Genomic DNA, 19,840 nt, shown 5'->3' on the forward strand with positions numbered 1-19,840 from the left:
AAATTCATCCGTATACCTGATCCTACCAAATAAGCAATTTGGTATGGTATGCTTAAAAAATAAATCTATTGGAAATTGAATAGTCCAAATATTCAAACATTCTCACAGATTCATCCTTATACCTGACCTTACCAAATAAACAATCTGGTATGGTATGCTTAAAAAATAAATAAATGTACATTTTATTTTGCTTTTAACTAAGATTACTTAAAGATGATCTATTTAAAATTGGTCAAAGATGCACCTTTATAAGTAATTGTCCAAATTTAAAAATTAAATCTAATAGCAATCAAATCGAATACCAACCAAATAAACAATCTGGTATGGTATGCTTAAAAAATAAATCTATTGGAAGTTGAATAGTCCAAATATTTTGGACATTTTATTTTGCTTTATGTAAGATTACTTAAAGATGATCTATTTGAAATTGGTCAAAGATGCACCTTTATAAGTAATTGTCCAAATTTAAAAATTAAATCTAATAGCAATTGTGTAGTCCACATATATATCGTTATCAATTTCAATATCAATTTCACCAGTACATCATTCCAAAATGTCCAAAAGCATAAGTGTTCTGTCAAAAGCAAGCTGTCTGGTAACTTTATACGAAAAGCTGTATTTAAACCAAATAATTAAAATGAAGTAAATAAACAATAGTCAAAACTATGATTCATCAAATAAAATAAAAATAATGAGTAAAAAAAACACAAAGCGCTTGCAATATTGTTGGGTTGAGCTGCGATGTGTAAAAACCTCATTAAATCTGATATGTAATTATCGGTTGTGAAACACTTTGTACGGATGAATATATATGAGAGTGCATTTATCTCGCATTAATAATCGGTGGAGTTGGAATTGATATATATATATATATATATATATGTATTTTATTGTGTTTGGCCCGATGTGTGCGGCATAAATAGCGCCAATTGCGAAAATTCACTTATTTCAGATCAACTTACCTGGGAACAAATCGAGAAAAAATGCTGGCGCTATTGTTTTGTATCTGAACTGCTGGTAGCTGGAGCAGTAGCGGTGGCAGTGGCGTCGGCAGCGACTGCGTTTGCAAATCAAACTCAATTAGCAGTTAAATTAGCAGTAAAATCCACAAAGCAAAATAGTTTCGTTTCATTCAACGCCAAAAGCAGATTTATTTTAACAAATTTTAATGATGAGAATTAATGTGCGAATTTATGTATGACTGAATGACTGACTAAATGCATGAATGACTGAATGACTGAATGACTGAATGACTGCTTGAGCGAATGAATGAAAATTATTATTGCAAAATTTTGCAAATTGAAACGTTCGACAGGAATGGATTTTTATTTTGTTCGTTAAATCTGCACTCAAAACTTTTTCACTATCAGAAAATGATAAGATTTTTTTTTATTATTTTTTTTATTTTATTTTTATTTGCTTGTTTGAGCAAAACAAAAAAAAAATTAAACAAGAAATTGCAATTGTTAGCATTAAATAAGTAAGTAAAATTTTATTTTTATCAATTGCAAGAAATTTGATAAAATCACAAAATATTGAATGGAAATGATTAATTTAGTTAGAATAGTGCTTTGTGCAATTTTTTTTTAATTTTTTTTTTTTTGAATTTTTATTTATAATTTTTTTTTTTTTGAATTTTTATTTATAATTTTTTTTTTTTTGAATTTTTATTTATAATTTTTTTAAAATTTTTAAAATTTTTTTAATTTATTTCCAATTTTGTTTTTATATTTATTTAATTTATTTCACATTTTTTAATTTTTATTTTATTTATGATTAGTTTCGTTAGAATAGTACTTCGAGCAATTTTTTTTTAAACTTTTTTTAATAAATTTTTAATTTTTTTTAAATTTCTTTTTAATTTTTTTCTAATTTATTTCCAATATTTTTTTAATTTTTATTTAATTTATAACTAATTTCGTTAGAATAATGCTTCGAGCAATTTTTTTAATTTTTTTCTATAATTTTTCTAATTTTTTCAAATTTTTTTTTAAATTTATTTTTATTTTTTTTTTAATTTTTGTTTTAAATTTCTTTTGCATACAAATTTAAATTTTTTACATACAATTATTTTTCATTATTATATTTTAGTAATTATTTATTACTTTTTTTTCAAATTAAATTTCACTTTTGTTATTGTTATTATTAACGGTTGTTTTTTTTTTTGTTTTTGTTTAGCCACAGAATTTCAAAATATGTTAATAACAGAATTAAAATTCATGGAAGCCAGCAGAAAACTGTTCCGGTTTGGTTCCGGCGAGTAGCCAAAAATTCGTTAACACGTACTAATTTTGCCCAAACAACGAATTAGGAAGTTAAGCACAGGAGGCTGAGCATACGGACCGCACGGGAACGGAAGGCAAGAGTGAGTATTTGTTTTTGTACTCTGACATCTAACAAAACGGGGAACGCACTTTAAGCCAAAACGTCATGTAGTGAAGTGACTATGTTAAAGTTTAGCAGAGGCGCGTAAATGGCTTAGAAAGAAAACACCTGCGCCGGTGGACAAATTTATACACACACACGTCGTTTATTTGCAGAAAATTTAATATTTATTAAATTGAAATATAAGAATAACATATATTCAGAGTGTGCTGAATTAAATACACAAAAAAAAAAAAGAATAATTATATTATTTCATACAGAAAGAAAATCACTTCGAAATGATCGTTGCGCACACACCGTAAACACACTCAATCTACAAAGCGATTTCAAAACGAACTGAGCTCTGGCGTATTGGCGTTATTGCTTGCGCTCAAATTTCTACACACATTTTTTTTTTGTTTTGTTTGATTTTTGATATTGAGAGTATTACACAAAAATATAACACAATTACACAAACAATATGAGTTGGGCAAGAAACAAACAAAATTTTTAAAAATAATTTATTATGAATATTAAATTATTTATTTTATTTTTTAATATTATAAGAAGAATATTTATTAACAGTTTTTATTTTTTTATATATAAAATTAATATGCACAGCAAACCACTTTGTGCCTTTGTGCTCTTCACACTAAAAGTGTGTAGAGTTGGCAACACTTTTCCGCTGTGCAATGTCTTGTTGCTCTGTTATGAGAAATGGTTATAGGAGAAACTAAGTAAATGCAGAAGAGATCGTAATAACTCAAAACAGCTGTTGTATGCGCCTGGCATAAAAAAAACATGTTAACTGAGGCAGATTGCATGTAGCGACTTGCTTACAACATGCTTTCATGTAATAAATAATGTAAGCAACAGTCAATATGAAAAAAAATATTTTTTTAATATTACAAATTATATGGAATCAATAAATAATAGTTGCATGGAAATATCATAAAAAAGAAAAGAGTTATAGTTTTAATACAAAAATGCGTATAATACATTTTAGGTCCATTGTAGAAATATGAGTATATAAGTGTTATATACTTACATACATTATTACAGTTTATTATATATGTATGTACATACATATATACATGTATAAACACATACATATGTATTTGCACAAGTAAATAAAAATATAATTATTTTTAATTTTAATATTTATGACTTATTTTGTTTTTATATAGTTACATACACACATACATTTGTATATATGTACATACATACATATGTAAGCATATTTATATAAAGTTATGTTACCCCCATTATGTTTTTCTAAATACATACATAATTTTTATATACAATTTTTGTTTATTTAATTGCTTCAATAAATAATTAAAATTAAATTAATTTAATTAAAATAATACATATATGTACATACATAAATAAGTATGTACATCCATATGTATATACATATGTAGAAAAACTCATAACAAACATTATATTAAAAACAATGATTTGTTTACCCAAGAGGTTTACTCACATACATACATACATACATACATACATACATACATACATACATACATACATACATACATACATACATATGTATACATTTGTATATATCTTATTTTTATAATGTATTATTATTATTATTGCAATTACTAGTCCGCGACATTAGTATCACTAGTCCCTACGATATTATATTTTTATTTCCGATGATATCATTAAACACTATATTGGTATTATATTATCTTTCGATATTAGGTTAGGTTAGGTTTGGAAGGCGCGTGCTGACCGTTGTCAGCACTTCCACTCGAAGGCATATATTGCTCATTGTGATGCCCTCAAAAATTTTGCCGGGAGAGGCGAATTGCTAAGCTTTGTAATTCTTGTTAAACCATTTGGTTTTTTCAGATGAAGTTGAGGAGATCCGATAAGTTTACTTTCATTATCTCTTCCAAGTGCGTAAAAAAGCGATCCCCGAGATATTGAAGTCGCTTTGTCTAAAGTCCTGGACAGAGACAAAGGACGTGGTTGATAGATTCTACCTCCTTTTCATCTTGGCAACTCCTGCATAAACCGCTTGTTGGAATTCGCCACCGTTGGAGCATAGGTACAACTTGGCAGAGTGTCATCTTTCGATATTAGTAACAAGTTTTGCAAAACATGTTGACGGCCATAGATGCACCTATGCTCCACAGTCGTAACTTTAGACTAAAAACTTACTTGGGTATGAATTAAGTCAACAAAGTTAAAGACTTAAGCATTACTTAAGTCAATATTGTAGCTTAAGTTATGACTGTGAAATTTAAATTTTACCGATAATGATATACAGATTACAGATTTTTCTGACATGATCCACATGAATCCACTATGAAAGCTTAATACAATGGTGCTCCAGAATAATTCGTTATTAAACACCCCCATTGTAATTCCAAGAAATTCTAATATTTACCAATTGAAGCTATATGTTTGAATATAGTTTTCCCTCTATAAGGGATTGACACCTCAGCTGTTTTCTTGGTCAGAGCACCCTGTTGGAAAATGCAACTCCATGTTGAATCAAAATAATTGAATGCAGTGTTTTCACTTGCGTAAATTTAGGTTTTAACTACAACCACCAAAAAATGGATTGAACAAAGTAACAGTGAATATTGGAGTGGATAGACGGCCTATATCATTCCAAAAGATTCTTGAATTTTGATACCAAAAGAACAAACACCGCTCTCAATCTAAACAACAGGAGTCTAAAGTCAATCTCCGGTGCACTAAAAGGCAATGTCGCATGTAATAAACACCTACACAAAATAGATATATCCGCCACTTATATTTGCAGATTCTGCTGTGATGAGCAAGCGTCTATGGAACATCTGAACACCTACTGTGATGCACTAGGCCACAGAAGAAACAAGGTGCATACCAACTAGAGGTTGAAGACCTTCGAAAACTCAGGACTGGTTTGAGTCCTCGAGATACTAAGTGTTTAAATTAATGCACAATAGATCAAGCTGGTCTCGGTGTATAGGGGCCTTAGCCTAACTAAAAACCCCCCAATACCATTGACTATTCATAAATAATTTTATGAAACCTTCATATATAAATAATTCTTGAGTTCCAGTTCCAGGATTTATAAGACATAAAAATTTTATTTGCAATACAAATTGAAAAAATTATTTGAATTTAAATAAAATTTAAAAACAAACTGAATTCGTTCCGTAAGTAAAGTACAAACTTTAACCGCAGTTTGCTTGGTTATCTGCACTTCAACTGAGAGCAGAATTTGTATCTGAAGCGCCACTGTGTGCTCATACTTCGGTCTGCGTGTATCTTACAGATTCTAGATTCGGTATTTGTACTTTAACCGCTGTTGTTGTGTTTTATTTATTGTTGCTTTAATGGTTTCAGAATAACGAAAACAAAAACAAAAACAAATAAAAACTTAAACAAACTGAAATAAAATAAAAAGCACTTGATATACACATAACCAGTCGGGGGAAACCTTTTTGTTCTGTGCTCCGGCTTTGGCTCAGGTTTTTATCTTTTATTTGTTTTGCAGACCGCAGAAGCTTAAATTACTCATCGTTTCAGATAGTCGTGATCTGTTTTATGTACTGCAGCACACAACTCTGTATAATTAAGTTATATATCAGGCTTATGGATATGAGTATCTGAGTATCTGTTAGTATGTATGGACTACGTAACGCAGCTATCGGATTATTGTGGCTTTGCGAGTGGATTTCTTTCTATTGAAATATTTCGATATAAAAATAATTTCATCATAGCGAATAGCGAATCTTTTTTTTGTGAAAGATACAACAGGTATTTTAATGGGAAAAAAGCGTAAGTAAAACAGTTCACAATTCGATCTCAAGTTAATTAGAATAAATGTACAAGGTTCGAGGAAAAAAGAAATACTGGAAAAATAAATAAAATTTTTACCATGAGATGGTTTCACAATTACCAAGAATTTTAATAAATTTATAGTGCATAATTCAAAAAAAAAATAAATGCGAGATCAATAACATTAAAAATAACTACATTCCTTATAGGAAACATCAGATCCAACAGATCTATTCCATAAGGTCTGACTGCTCATCTATGTAGAAACTTAAGTGTAAGTACACATCAAATTTTCCTTCAGATCCTATAAATATGATTGGATGGTGCCATAAAAATTCATGGAATTATTATTCAGTATTATATTTCTTTTTTTTTCATATGAAATCAATGACCTAACCAGAATTACGCAAGTAGAAATAGTAGAAAATATTTTGTTTTTATTTTTGTCTTTGTAGTGCCAACCCACTTTAACCTGACCTACTCTGTTCGGTAGTGTACCCAAGAAAACCAGCTTGAGCTTATAGGTATAATGGCTCTTTGTATTACCACAGAATTGGGGTTTGTTCATACATAGACTAGTCGTCAGCATACGACTAATGCCGAAACAAAACGACTTACCATTCTGACAAATGTAAACCAACCTGACAGTTCTATCAACTTTATTAAGTCCCTAATTTTGTACAATGACAGCTCGGTAAGAAAAGGAATTTTAAAAATTTTTGATTTTCTAGCTAAAAATGGGCACTGACACATGAGATGGTGCACAGTTTCGTCCTCATCCTCAAAACCACGACAAAATTCATTACAGGGTAAACCCAGTCTTATAGCATCCCTACCTATTATTATTATTAGTGACCCATCAGCACCGATAGCGACATCGATTTTGAAGTGTTTTAAATGTTGATTATATTGTCAAGAGGGGATCTATCTTTGTCAGTATGGAAAGATTTTAAAAGTAACTTGGAAATTATGTATAATACAATAAATTTGTAAAATAAATAAGAAGGGAGTTAATCTAATTGACGTCAGTGTGAAAGCAAGGCTGCAGCTCTTACAAGTATATAGATAAGAAACTCACTGATTTTTTTAATGAAACTAGATAAAAGTCTCTTTCGGTTCTTTGTTAGCTAAACTGCTTAACTTTAGATGAATAAACAAATCAAGTTATCGAAATACTATTGAGAAACTATAGATTATGAGAGCAAATAGATAAGTTGTAAGAAAATGTTTTAAAAAGGTAATGAAGTCTGTTTGTTGGAATATATATCTAGCAACTTCCATTAAATCAAACTATAAATGGCGATTACTAAGCAGTCGTTTCATCTCTCATTTGATTCGAGCCGCAAACACCGATTACCAAGCTACCTTAATCCACCTTTTTTTAATTTCATTTTAAGCTCAATTAGGACGGTAGTAAAATAATAAAAATTTTTGTTGTTGCAATTCAGTGTTGTTCGAAACCTCTCTAGTAATCTACCTTTTCAATAGTACCGATCCAATACGTCCCGATCTATTTAATGAAAAAATTTTCTTTTGTGTTGTTATAGATTCATAAGCTTGGAGGCACTTCATCAGAACGCCGGATATTTTGCTACGAATTGTATCAATATTCCGTATATTCGGGAGCTTTACCCTCTTAAACTTATTATTAGTATACATTTAAAGTTCTTCTTCTTCTTTGTTCCATTAACTTCCAGTGTGTGGAGCATAGAGCCTCAACAATTCCTCTGAACCGTATTCTATTTGGAGCCGCCGTGCAAATGTCATTCCATGAGTAGCGCGCTGATGTTAATTCGCATTGCATATTTGCTTTTTTCCACAATTTCGCGTTCGAGATGCGTTCTGACCACCATATTTTGAAGATGCGTCTTAGACATTTATTTATGAAGACTTGCGTTCGCGAATTGATGGATCTAGTAAAATCCAAGCCAATCTCTTTTTTTCTTGCCATAATCTCTCTTCTTAATTGCATACATTTACTCCAATGCCTTTTCAATTGTTTTATTTCTTCCAAATAATAGGTTTCTTCAAAATTGGGTTATCCTGGTTTAATATATCCTCCTCCTAGATGGAGATACATACGCTGGAAGGAAGCATATTGAAAACTTGTCCGGGAATTAGGACCAAAGCTGACGAGTTTGGTAGGGTCAGGTAACCTCTAAACAGACTGATTTATAAGACTTGTTCAATTGGGTGAATGGACGTCTTTTTGTTGAAATCTGTCTTGAGATTCCTGGGATGGTTACCTTTCTCAGAAAACTCGATAGTGCAGGACCTAATTAGGAAAAAGCATGGGATTGAATAGTTATTAATAGAAAAGTACCTACCTGAAGATACTGAACAGAAACATGTGCTCTTTAGCGACAAAAAGCTGGTATATTACCACAGAAGATTCAACACCTACAATATGACTGACACGGTCTACAAGCTGGACCAATAGTCTGCATGGTCGAAGTCTTGCTCTGGACAGTTAAGGATGCATGAGGTAGTTTGGATACTTGAACTATATGTAAATAATGTAATCATTGTATTTATTATACTTATTGTGAATAGTGTATAAAGCTAGGTTAAGGCAGTTGTAGAGTAGTTTAATTGTGTAAATATTGTATATGGCTAGGTTAAGGTATTGTAGGTGTTTGGCCTTAATGGTCGAAGCTAAATAAACGAGACAGTGTTCAGTTATACTAGTTGTTATTAGTCCAGTTTGTTATTAGTCCAGTTTGCCAAACGTCAAAATATACACAATTATTGACATTTTTGATTGAATAATGACATTCTGCAATTTTATCTTTTAAACATTTAAAAGAATTTAAAAAATAGTAGGCTTGGCATTTTATAAAAAAATATTAGCTATTTTAAATAAAATGTTATTTTCGAATATGTATAAAATATATCAGCATTAAATTCCAAGTAAATTAATTTTCTGAAAGTTAAATTCAAAAATACCAAAATATGCTTCATATTTGAGGAATGGTCGTATTCATTTCTCACTGGGTTATATGGTTGTGATATTCGCTAGGTATGTGGCAACCGCATTTTAAAACCATTTGGAGGTTCAAATAATAAGTGTCTTTCTTAAGCAAAATAAAATTGAGGTAATTAATGTGGAATATATAATTATATATGCATTCACATAATACAAACAATATATTAACAGGAATATACAAATTAATACAATATATTCTTATATTAATTTTTAATTTAAATAATATTTTGAAAGTTGTATTTGTTTCATTTTCATTTCGTTTCAGTCGTTAGCGCTGCCAAGCAACTAAAATTTTGGTTTTGTTTTGACGTTTGCTAGCTCAACTGTTGAAACGTAAATAATAAAACAACAAACAAGATAAATAGAAATGACAAGCAAGAAAACATAAATTAAAAACTTGTTAATAATAGACGGACAAGTGCTTGATAAGATATTAAAGCAAACTAACCAGTCCATAAAAACTTGTTTTCGATAAACTAAAATAGTTCATTATTAACTGCGGTGCATGTGAGTTGCGATATTCGTGTTTGTTAATTTGCTTCACAAATTAATTTAATTAATTAAATAATTTATTTTAGAAAAATGTTTGCTGTTCCCGGTCGTGCATTGCATTTCGTATTTAAAATTGGAAATCGTGCAAAGAATGCATTCTTCTTCCGAAATATACTGGGCATGGTGGTAAGTGAGAAGCAGCCTCCACGCCGGCAAGCGAAATTCCACAAAATACCAAAAAACGCAATAAATTTGACTTAATTTTAAATTAATTAAAGTTTTAATTATAAGCGTCAACTGTACTTAGAATATTTTGATTTTATTTGATGCAAAAATAATTATTTCTATCTGATTGTACTTGTGTGTGTAGTTGTTGTTGTTGTTGGATTTTTAAGTGCTCCGCAGTTACGTGCTGAGATTGTGCTTGCGTTGTTGTTGTTGTTGTTGTTGTTGTTTTCTAGATAAATCTCCGCCACTTGAAAAAAATTTTTCGAAAGTTATTCAATTTAATTGCTTTTTTTTCTAGGTGCTGCGTCACGAGGAGTTCACGGAAGGTTGCCCCGCGCAGTGCAATGGGTAAGTCGGAATGCTTTTGAATTTTAGATATAAATTTACATTTAATTAATTGCAGGCCCTATGACAATCGCTGGAGCAAGACGATGATTGGTTATGGCCCAGAATCGTCGCACTTTGTTTTTGAATTGACCTACAACTACGGCGTCACCAGCTATAATATAGGTAGATACTCTCACTCTCATTAACAAATCATGTCAAGTAATTGTTTACGTTTTTGAGCTTGTGAAAATGCAAATGAGAAACTGCATTCATTAGTCATTGGTTTTTTCCCACACAACACAATAAGTTTTATTATATAAAACATTTTATTTAGTAGCTTTTGGTCTCAATTTGCTTTGGATCTTAAAAATACTAAATTGATTATTTATACTTAATCTGTATTTTTATGAGTTATTTCCCGTCTGCTTGTGTTTTCTGTAAAGACGCCTAACTGCGTCGAGACAAGAGCAATTTCATATATCTTGGAACGTAAAGCATATTAAGTGTTCTTCAAATAATGGACCAAATGATTACTTTATCATCATCTTATGGAATTCATTCCAAGGTGCAAGCAAATAAATTCTCCAGATTGTGTTCGTGTGACGAAAGAGAACTGTAGGTTTCAAATGCGGTCATGTTTTATTCCATGGCTAACAGCACAACATTGATTGGTTGTTGCACTTGAAGAACATTCATAAAATATACTTGCTACGGGAGCAATATAGTAGTATAGTAGTATTAGTATATATATATAACTATACAGTAGTATATTAATATGTAATATGTCATATATAATATATGAAAAAATATATTAATATATATAATATATAATAATAATATATAAATATATATAATATATAATAATAATAATAATAATATATTAATATATATAATATATAATAATAATAATATATTAATATATATAATAATAGCATAATAATGTATTACTATGAATATTCCTATAATAATATGTACACAATAATAGTGGTAATAGTATATACTAATAGTAGTATATAGTAGTTGATATTACTTCGAAATTAGTTCTAAAGTTGGTCTTTAAAATTGACCATTATAAGTTTTAGCCTTTGACCAAGGCTATCTATCTGGTAACAGTCTATATTAGGTATAACAGTCTGAAAACAGTCTAAAGTAGATATAAAAACCTTTTTAATTTTTCAAAAGACGTTCTCTAAGCTATGCTATTTGAAAATGGGTTCTCCGAACATTCTGCAAGAAGATATTAGTTCTGGAGACTTAAGATTAAAGTGATTTAGGTGTGAGTTACAATAGTAGATTCACCCAGAAAAGTTGATTTCATGATTAACTGAGAAGAGCACATAGTGGAGACTTCCATACACAATACAGTGTATATAATATGTATTATTGTATATTCTATATATAGACACATTTGAAGACAAAAATTATCTATTGTAAAAGATAATTATTTCTATTAATTATTAATTAATAAACTCTTAACATTTTTAATGTAAAATATATTTTTCAGGAAACGATTTTGGTGGTGTAGTCATAAGATCTCAGGAGTCACTGCTGCGTGCAGTACAACACAACTATCCGATATTAGTAGAGAATGATGCGAAAGTCCTCGTATCACCAGATGGTTATAAATTTTATATATCAGAAGAACCACAACCAAGTAACGAAGATCCAGTGGCAGAAATTACTCTGCATACAAATAATTTGGGTATTTCCAAGCTCTATTGGAGTGAGGTGTTGACCATGAGTATGTTGGCTGAAAGCGAAAGTTTTATAAAACTTGCTTACGGTCCCGGTCAGGCCATATTACAACTTAAGTTTTTGCCAGTGCCAATCAATCGGGCCAGTGCTTATGGACGCATAGCATTTGCTGTGCCACTCAACATACAACCGGCAATCGATGCAAGAATTAAGGATATTAATGGCACTATTCTAACGCCATTGACTACTTTGGACACACCCGGTAAAGCTACAGTGCGTGTTATTATACTCGCCGATCCCAGTGGGCATGAAATATGTTTTGTCGATGAGGAAGGATTCTCTGAATTATCACAAGTTGAGACAGGAGCAACTCAAGCACTCGAAAAATACATCATGAAGGATCCTTTCCAGTTACATTAAAAAGCGTGCGAAGTGATTTTGGTTAAAATATTTTAAACTTCTTTGATTTTTATACAAAATTTTTTTTAAAGGATACAGTAAACACATCCTTTAAAGAATGTTTTGTATATCTTGGAAGGTTAACTTAAATACTTAAAATTTCTTGTGATGAAATATGAATTTTGGAAATTATTTAGTTATCAGAAAAATATGTTAATGTTTATAAATGAAGATCTATTGTAGAATTTATGAATACAGTATAAATCCACGTAGCTATTGCGCTACAAAATTGAATGTAATCTTTAAGATATATTGAAATTATTCGCTACTATATCTTTGTTATATCCTGAACATGTTATTACCAAAATTAAAATATATTTAAATATATATACATATAAAATATATTTCTTTGAATTGTTATATATAGAAAGCTTGTTCTTTTTTTATAAAAATTATAGTATAAATTTAAATGTATTATAAAATATTAGATTTTTCACAGTAAACATCGATCGATTACTGGTATTTAAATTAATATAAAGTATTTCGACTGTAAATTGTTAAAAGACTAAAAATTGTTACGATTGATTGCCTTCCATCGACGACGAAGAACACTCAATTCTATTGTTTTTATCAAAAAGATGTGATTATTTGAGTCTTGATAGACTGATAAATCTATAAAATGTTTAAATATTATATATATATATATATATACTATTTATCATATATATATTTATAGACTTATCAGTCTATCTAGGCTCACTTAAACACATTTTCTTGATAACAACTATAAAATTGAGTGTTCTTAGTCGTCGATGGAAAGCAAACGTAACAATTTTTAGTTCCAAGATTTCACGGGTCGTTAACATCGAACTACCAGACTTCATGAGAGAAAATTGTTAAATCCATTTATAAACGTTTATTTGATTGTCGAAACTTGGCGCAATAGTAAAAACAAAAACTTTTCATATATTAAAAATATATTGTTTTAGCCCCGAAGAGATCCATATTACAAGCAATATCACAGAGTTACAAAAAGAATTACAACATATGAAACTCCTTTAGTCCAGAAAGTAAAGAGTGTGGCAAAGGATTTTTGGTGAGTAAAATTTTCTATCGGCAAAGAAATAGACCATAAGAGAAAGATATGCATTTATGTTGTGGGGTCCTGAACTGTGGTTAAGATTGTGCAAACATACGTTATGACTCTGACTCAGAAAATGTTTGGCAGTTTCTACATATATCAATTAAAAAGTATGGGTTAAGAAATACTGCCTTCGGGAATATTTTGCTCATATTCCTTGGCTTTTGATACTTTACTTTTAAAATTGTTGGTAGATCAATCAGCCCACTAAATTTCATTTTAAATTAATTGTTTTGTCGAATCAGTGTTTGAAGTCTGTTGGTATGAGAGACTGCGTCAAACGTCTAACCAAGATCTGGTCCTAGTAGTATAGTGCGATTATATGAACGACTTTAATTGAAGATTTAAGATATAATTTTGCTAAGGTGTTGCTATGCCATTGCTGAACTCCATGTTGATGGGGATTAGGGCAAATACGTAATGATAACTGCTTGAGAACAAGGATTTCCGACAGTGACAAGGACGAGCAGATTATGATTACATAACTGCAGAACAGATTTACATTTGTGGAATATGATGGGTTACTTCTCCTAAACAACAAATGGTATCATCCTTAATTTGACTAATTTGCATGAAAAACAAAATTAATAGAAACAAGAGGTCGAGTCATTTCACTATTTTGAGAAAAAGCTGCTTGGTTTAATTACTTCCCTAACCTTGAGGTTCTAATTATAATTATTTTCAATATAATTATTTTAAAATATTTACCAAAAATCCACCAACGCAAGCAAATGATTCCAGCATGCATCAACGTAACTTCGGTTCATCCAAGTGATCTGCAATTACAACGAAATTCATTGTATGGAAATATAATTAAAGAAAATAATTAATACACTTACTAATATACTTATATATATATTAATTAAATTTATATTTTTTTAAACACTAAAATATATATTCTTTATTATAAAAATTAATATAAATATGAATACTGCCGCATGTGAAATTTCAAACACGTTTATGGAAATCAAAACAAAACACAAAACACGGCGAAGTCGAAAATATGAAAAGAAAGCACAGCGGCTACACAACAAGTACCCACGGCGAATTAGAAAATACGCTACAAACAAAGCTCCGGCGTATTACTGTTTCAGACGGCGACGCATATATCAAGAAGGCACGAGTTCTTGATCATTTGTCAAGGTGGTATTACGCTAAATTTATATAAAAAGATATTGTAATTTCCATATTATTTGAAACAAACTGGCGAACCTCTCGTTACTGTTTGACAATCGATGATGACAGGCGGCCATCTTCACAAAAACAGAAGATGATAAATATATTATATATATATAATATAAGAAAAAGAAATATAAATTATATATATAATATAAAAAGAAATTATAAATATTGTAAGAATTCAGTTGGGTTTTTGGCATTCGTACGGTGTGTTCCAGTTAAATATTAATTAAATGTATTGAATTATAAAATATATTATTAAAAATTCTTGACAAAATATGTACCTATATTTATCTCATATATATCTCATATAAATATAATGATATATAAGTAATTGTTTAAAAATCCTGCGGCGGTCTTACGACAACAGATTCAAAATTAACATATATATATATATATATATATATATATATATATATCAGTGACGACGCGCGCCCTATCTGGAAGGGTGTGCGGCCCTTCTACAATGTTATTTTTACATGTACCACTTAAATTAAAAAAGATAAATTGAAATATATAAGATGTTTTATTAATAATAACTATATTATATTAGGCAACAATATATTCCCAATACAATATTTAATAATTCATTAACAAAATAACATATTAAACAAATTAAATTAATAATTTATATATAAGTTTAATATTATATCAATATGGAAGAAAAAAAACTTTTCATATACTTGTAACATCAAACCAACTTTTTTCAAACAAAAGAGTTTGTACTCAGAACCATACATGTTTATGCAGTGATCAAACAAAATCAAACCCACTTGCAACGTATAAATGTGCGCACAAGTACCCCGCACAGTAAGAACAGAAATTCGTGGGTGCTACTGTTAAAAGGGGAGAGACGAAATGTGATAGAAATGTATGGTGAGATGAGCTGCAAACTTCAGCCGCTCATACAACCACTTTGGCAAATCATCATGTTGGATTCGTATGTGTGCAGTTGATATTCGAGTAGAACAAAAAATTACTCTCATACAATTCCCACTATATAAATCTCTATCTCTGATATTACGAATGGGAGCACACGCACATTATTTTGTTCATATGCAACGTATGAATGGGCGGACAACTTCTTTGCACACAAAGGGGAGAGACGAAATAAAATAGAAATGTTCTGTGATTTGAGCTGCAAATATATGAGCACAACTAACAAGTATAGCAGCTAACAGAAGCAAATTGAATGAGTTTTCATAGACAATTATATTTAATTGTTTTTGCTAAAACTTTAAAAATATATATATGGAAATGTAATAAATAATAATAATTGTTGATGTGAAGATACTTAATAAATTTATATACCTATGTTATATGACATTTTGCAAATTATGTTAGGGTGTTCACCGCACACCTCCGCACCTTAGAGCAGTCGTCACTGATATATATATATATATAATTATATAAGATAGCTCGAAGATACATTCGGTACCACAAGGCTATATATACATATAAAACCGGAGAAGATATATATATTGTAAGAAACCGGTTGGGTTTTTGGCAATATTAATTGAATGTATTGAATTATAAAATAAGTTATTAAAAATTCCTTACATTAAAATCATATCATATATATATCAATAAATAAAATTTATTTCTAATTGTTTGAAAATCCTGCGGCGGTCTTACGACAACAGACTTAAAAGTAATATACATATATTTAATTATATAAGATGGCACGAAGATAGGTACATTCATTCAGTAGCGCAAGGATATATATATTTATCACTTATATATATCCAACAATATTACATATATTCGCGCTAAAGTAGAAGCTGAAGAGTTTCTATATGTATAATCGCATGCATAAAGATAGGTATTTCTAACACATATATTCTACAAACTAATCATATATTTGTTCCCCACTAGGTGACCTGAGAAGAACTCCACGCAATTGCACGGTACACTGCACAACTACCTATCGTCTGGATATACAAATATAATTGAAGTAAAATATATAACAATAGGTCTATTCCTCAACCTACTCGTAGTAAGTTTAAGTAACACTGTGTATACACAAGTGCATTCAACCAGCAAATTTTCAAGTAAATGAGATTATCTGGGAGAGCGTAATACGCTCTTTCATGCAACAGCTTTGTGTAAAATTTGGTGAGAACAGCTGTTTTTGAAAAACAAAACAGTAGAAATAGAAGTTAAAAAATAAGAAAAAAAATAATATATTTTGGAAAGACATTATTTCAATAAAGTGTGTTAGAGTGCCTTTATTATTGTTACAGATGAAATGGAGGGAAATGAAAGAAATGAAATAAGATGTCGCAGCGGTTTGTTGCTGAAGAGGCGTCATGCGATGAATAGTGTTCAGTCTGCAGTATTCAGTGCTGGACAATATAGAACCGAAATGCATATGGATATACAATTCTATCAAATAGTTGCTGTCATTAATATCCATGAACATAAAAATGGTTGGAAAATGTTATAAGTTGTGGAGCAAAGCCATGATGTGAGAACTTATTTCCACAGCAATGAGCGAAGTAGGCTACTCCTTTACTCCAACTCAGGTATTACTTAAATAAAGTTTGAGTTATAGATCATTCAATTTCATTGTTCGTAGGTGGAATCAAAATTCAGGGCTATGGAGCGGCAGTACATAACAGCTAAGTTAAACAATAGCCAAACTGGAAGAAATCGAATGGTTTCTCCTTATCAAAGGTAAAAGCACACTATTAAAACTGCTGTTATTAATTAATTAAGTTTTTTTTGTAATTAAACATAATTTAAAATTTCCTTTTTTAAATACTTATAAACTTCTATACATTCCTTCGTTTTAGTGAACTTGATTAAGTACTATCCAGTAATACGGGTATTAATCCCGAGTTCACTCTGGATGAAAGTGCTCCTTGCAACACTAGCTTCATTTCAACCCGTGCTACAGATATCATATCAGTTGTATATCAGTTGTTATTTACATCAATTACTCATTAAATATTTCAACTTTTTTTTATAATTAGAGGAAGGATCCAGTCGTTATGCAACATTTTTTTGGGACAGGCCAAAAATCAAATCAACAGGCAAGTTGAAAAATCAGCTGTTTGAAATGAGAACAAACGAATTACAACGAATGAAAACACTTTCAAATGGGTCATTCAAAATGAGACATTTTCGGTCAATGTAAACGCCATATAAGCGAAATGCTTTTCAAAGCGAAATGCACAACCAACCAAACCTGTGTATACCGTAACATACCGTAACTGTAACTGTTACGGGCTGCTTGTACGTACGATCTTCTTTTATCATAGACTTCAACCTTGAATACAAGCTTTTGCTTCATTACTGCTTTTTGTAAATTTTAATGTAAATTATTTAACAGAATAGAATACTTTATAAGAATTTACAGCTGTTACTTGTTTTATTTGTACACAAGGGTCTTATATCATATTGTTAGAACACTAAATGGTTTAAATATCTTCTAGTTATAGCACGGGGATTTTGCATATAATTATGGGCACCCCTTTAGATATTCCGTTAACAATTGAATACATGTAATATAACATTTAAGTTTTAGGTTTCAAAGAAAAGCAGTTATTCTATGAGTGATGAACTCAAGCATTGTTTTTTCCCGGACACTAACTTGTTTTTGAAGTCTGAAAGCTTTGGTTGATCTCTTTGATTCTTTCACGGCCTTCTCTTGTTCATCCTTTTGTCCAACAAGTATGCACTGCCGAGCATAACGTGGATCTTAGCGGTATGATTTAGTCAGGTTATGTCAGAGGTTTGTTAACGAAGTTTTTCAAGCCCGACCCTATTTGTTTTAATACACAATATGTAAATGAAAACTATTCAATATTAATACGTAAAATAAAAATTATGTAGCAAATAAAATTATTTATGGACACCAAAATGCCATTATAATAGTTAAGTTAGATTAGGTTACTGGGGCCATCCGAAGACGTACTTAGACCATAAGGTTCACTGTGCTACCCTTAAGAATTTGACACCTGTCACTATAACCTATAATACTGGCCACAAAGTCATTGACACGAGTTAGGGAAATAGAGTTCAGCTATCATAATGAATTGAAAAGTACGACCCTAAGTAGGATAGTCTATTACTTGCGAAAGCAGGACAAAATGCCATTAAGGATTGTGTAAAATTAATTAAAAATACCTTAACAATTACTAAAGAAACTATGAGATGGAATCAATCTCTAATAAAATAATCAAACGAAAATTGTGGATTTTGTGGGAAAGATAATAAGGGCTAGGAAACAAGTGCTAAGAATTTGTGCAATACTTAGGTGAGTAAATCCCTATCTACACCCTAAGCTTTACCCTTACCCTATTCGATGATACTTTCTATAATCTACCTCATTGCTTCTTATGTACTCGGTTCCAAATTAAAGTAGGGCAAAAACAATAACACATCTTATATCGGATGAAAATGTGTCGAATGTACTTTTTTCGATACTTCAACTTATTCTGGCATTTGAACTTAAAAAACAGTCATTGTGTGAGAACTCTTACACTTGAGATTGATAACAAATCTTCACTCCATGTTGATAGAGTACTACCTCTAACTACCTCTAAATGTCGATTGATTTTAAATTACTTCTACATTGCGCATTAACTATCCACAAGTAGATTCCAAAATCTCTTTTGATGCGAGGCGACTCTAGGCTCACTAACACTTTAAATACTGTTGTTGTAACCCGCTAGGACCTGTTTGCAGATAACATGAAAGGATATACAACACGATTACGTGGAGCAGCAGTTTGGGCACACATTAGAAATTAACATGCTTATGCGTGAAAAGTAACTGTTTAGCACCTGGCTATATGCTGATCTCAATTGAGTTAGAATAATTCTTTCTGTTCGTAGGAGACGTCGTTCTTCGAGGGAGATTTTAGATGGAGGCCTGTTGAGAACAACCTTGGTATCGAAAAGGATATTGCATCTGTGTAAAGGGTTATAAGTCCACGTTTATATTCGACCTCACTGATATTAGTTCTATTGCAAAAGGTGTCAATATATCTACGATAGGAAGGCAGGGATTGACAAATGCATCTAAGAGGAAGGGCTCCGTTAGCCATATCGTCATTGGTATGTCCATGTGTGTGGAACGCAAGAAGGTGTTGATTGGACTGCAGCTGACTATGAAGTCCTAAAGAGACTTAAATACTGTACCTGTTGATTCTCTATACAATGGTTTGAAAATGCTTCGATCTTCGTGCCTAGGGGATTATTTCAGCTAGGTGTTATTGTATATATAAAATATTATTT

At 30.6% G+C, this 19,840-nt stretch overlaps 3 protein-coding genes across 4 annotated transcripts in view; 1 reads left to right on the forward strand and 2 right to left on the reverse strand.

The window, feature by feature from the left end:
* Nucleotides 1–2,727, reverse strand: part of LOC119669278 (transcription factor mef2A) — a 142,085-nt gene extending 139,358 nt beyond the window's left edge. For both annotated transcript variants that reach the window (XM_038079108.1, XM_038079107.1), the window contains exons 1-2: nt 2,644–2,727; nt 963–1,363 (exon numbers count right to left, since the gene is read on the reverse strand). The gene's annotated coding sequence lies outside the window, so the exon portion shown is untranslated. The remainder of the gene's footprint in view (nt 1–962; nt 1,364–2,643) is intronic.
* LOC119666416 overlaps nt 1–14,291 on the reverse strand; it is a 34,802-nt gene extending 20,511 nt beyond the window's left edge. Inside the window, exons 1-2 of the mRNA XM_038075694.1 lie at nt 14,258–14,291; nt 14,127–14,194 (exon numbers count right to left, since the gene is read on the reverse strand). The gene's annotated coding sequence lies outside the window, so the exon portion shown is untranslated. The remainder of the gene's footprint in view (nt 1–14,126; nt 14,195–14,257) is intronic.
* Nucleotides 9,055–12,661, forward strand: LOC119669279 (glyoxalase domain-containing protein 4-like). The gene is made up of 6 exons (XM_038079109.1): nt 9,055–9,245; nt 9,402–9,643; nt 9,715–9,814; nt 10,155–10,204; nt 10,260–10,366; nt 11,688–12,661. The coding sequence occupies exons 3-6, from the start codon at nt 9,719–9,721 to the stop codon at nt 12,296–12,298; spliced, it is 864 nt and encodes a 287-aa protein (XP_037935037.1). The 5' UTR covers nt 9,055–9,245; nt 9,402–9,643; nt 9,715–9,718; the 3' UTR covers nt 12,299–12,661.
* Nucleotides 14,292–19,840: the final 5,549 nt, after the last annotated feature.

This window comes from Teleopsis dalmanni, chromosome 1, assembly GCF_002237135.1.
Source record: "Teleopsis dalmanni isolate 2A chromosome 1, ASM223713v2, whole genome shotgun sequence".
Lineage (NCBI taxonomy): Eukaryota > Metazoa > Arthropoda > Insecta > Diptera > Diopsidae > Teleopsis > Teleopsis dalmanni.

Excerpts from the sequence above, each read along its gene's own strand:
- LOC119669279 (XM_038079109.1), top strand. The coding sequence starts at position 9,719 with ATGTTTGCTGTTCCCGGTCGTGCATTGCATTTCGTATTTAAAATTGGA. Across the intron at positions 9,815-10,154 it reads GAAATATACTGGGCATGGTG|GTGCTGCGTCACGAGGAGTT; the intron begins GTAAGTGAGAAG and ends TTTTTTTTCTAG. Across the intron at positions 10,367-11,687 it reads CGTCACCAGCTATAATATAG|GAAACGATTTTGGTGGTGTA; the intron begins GTAGATACTCTC and ends TATATTTTTCAG.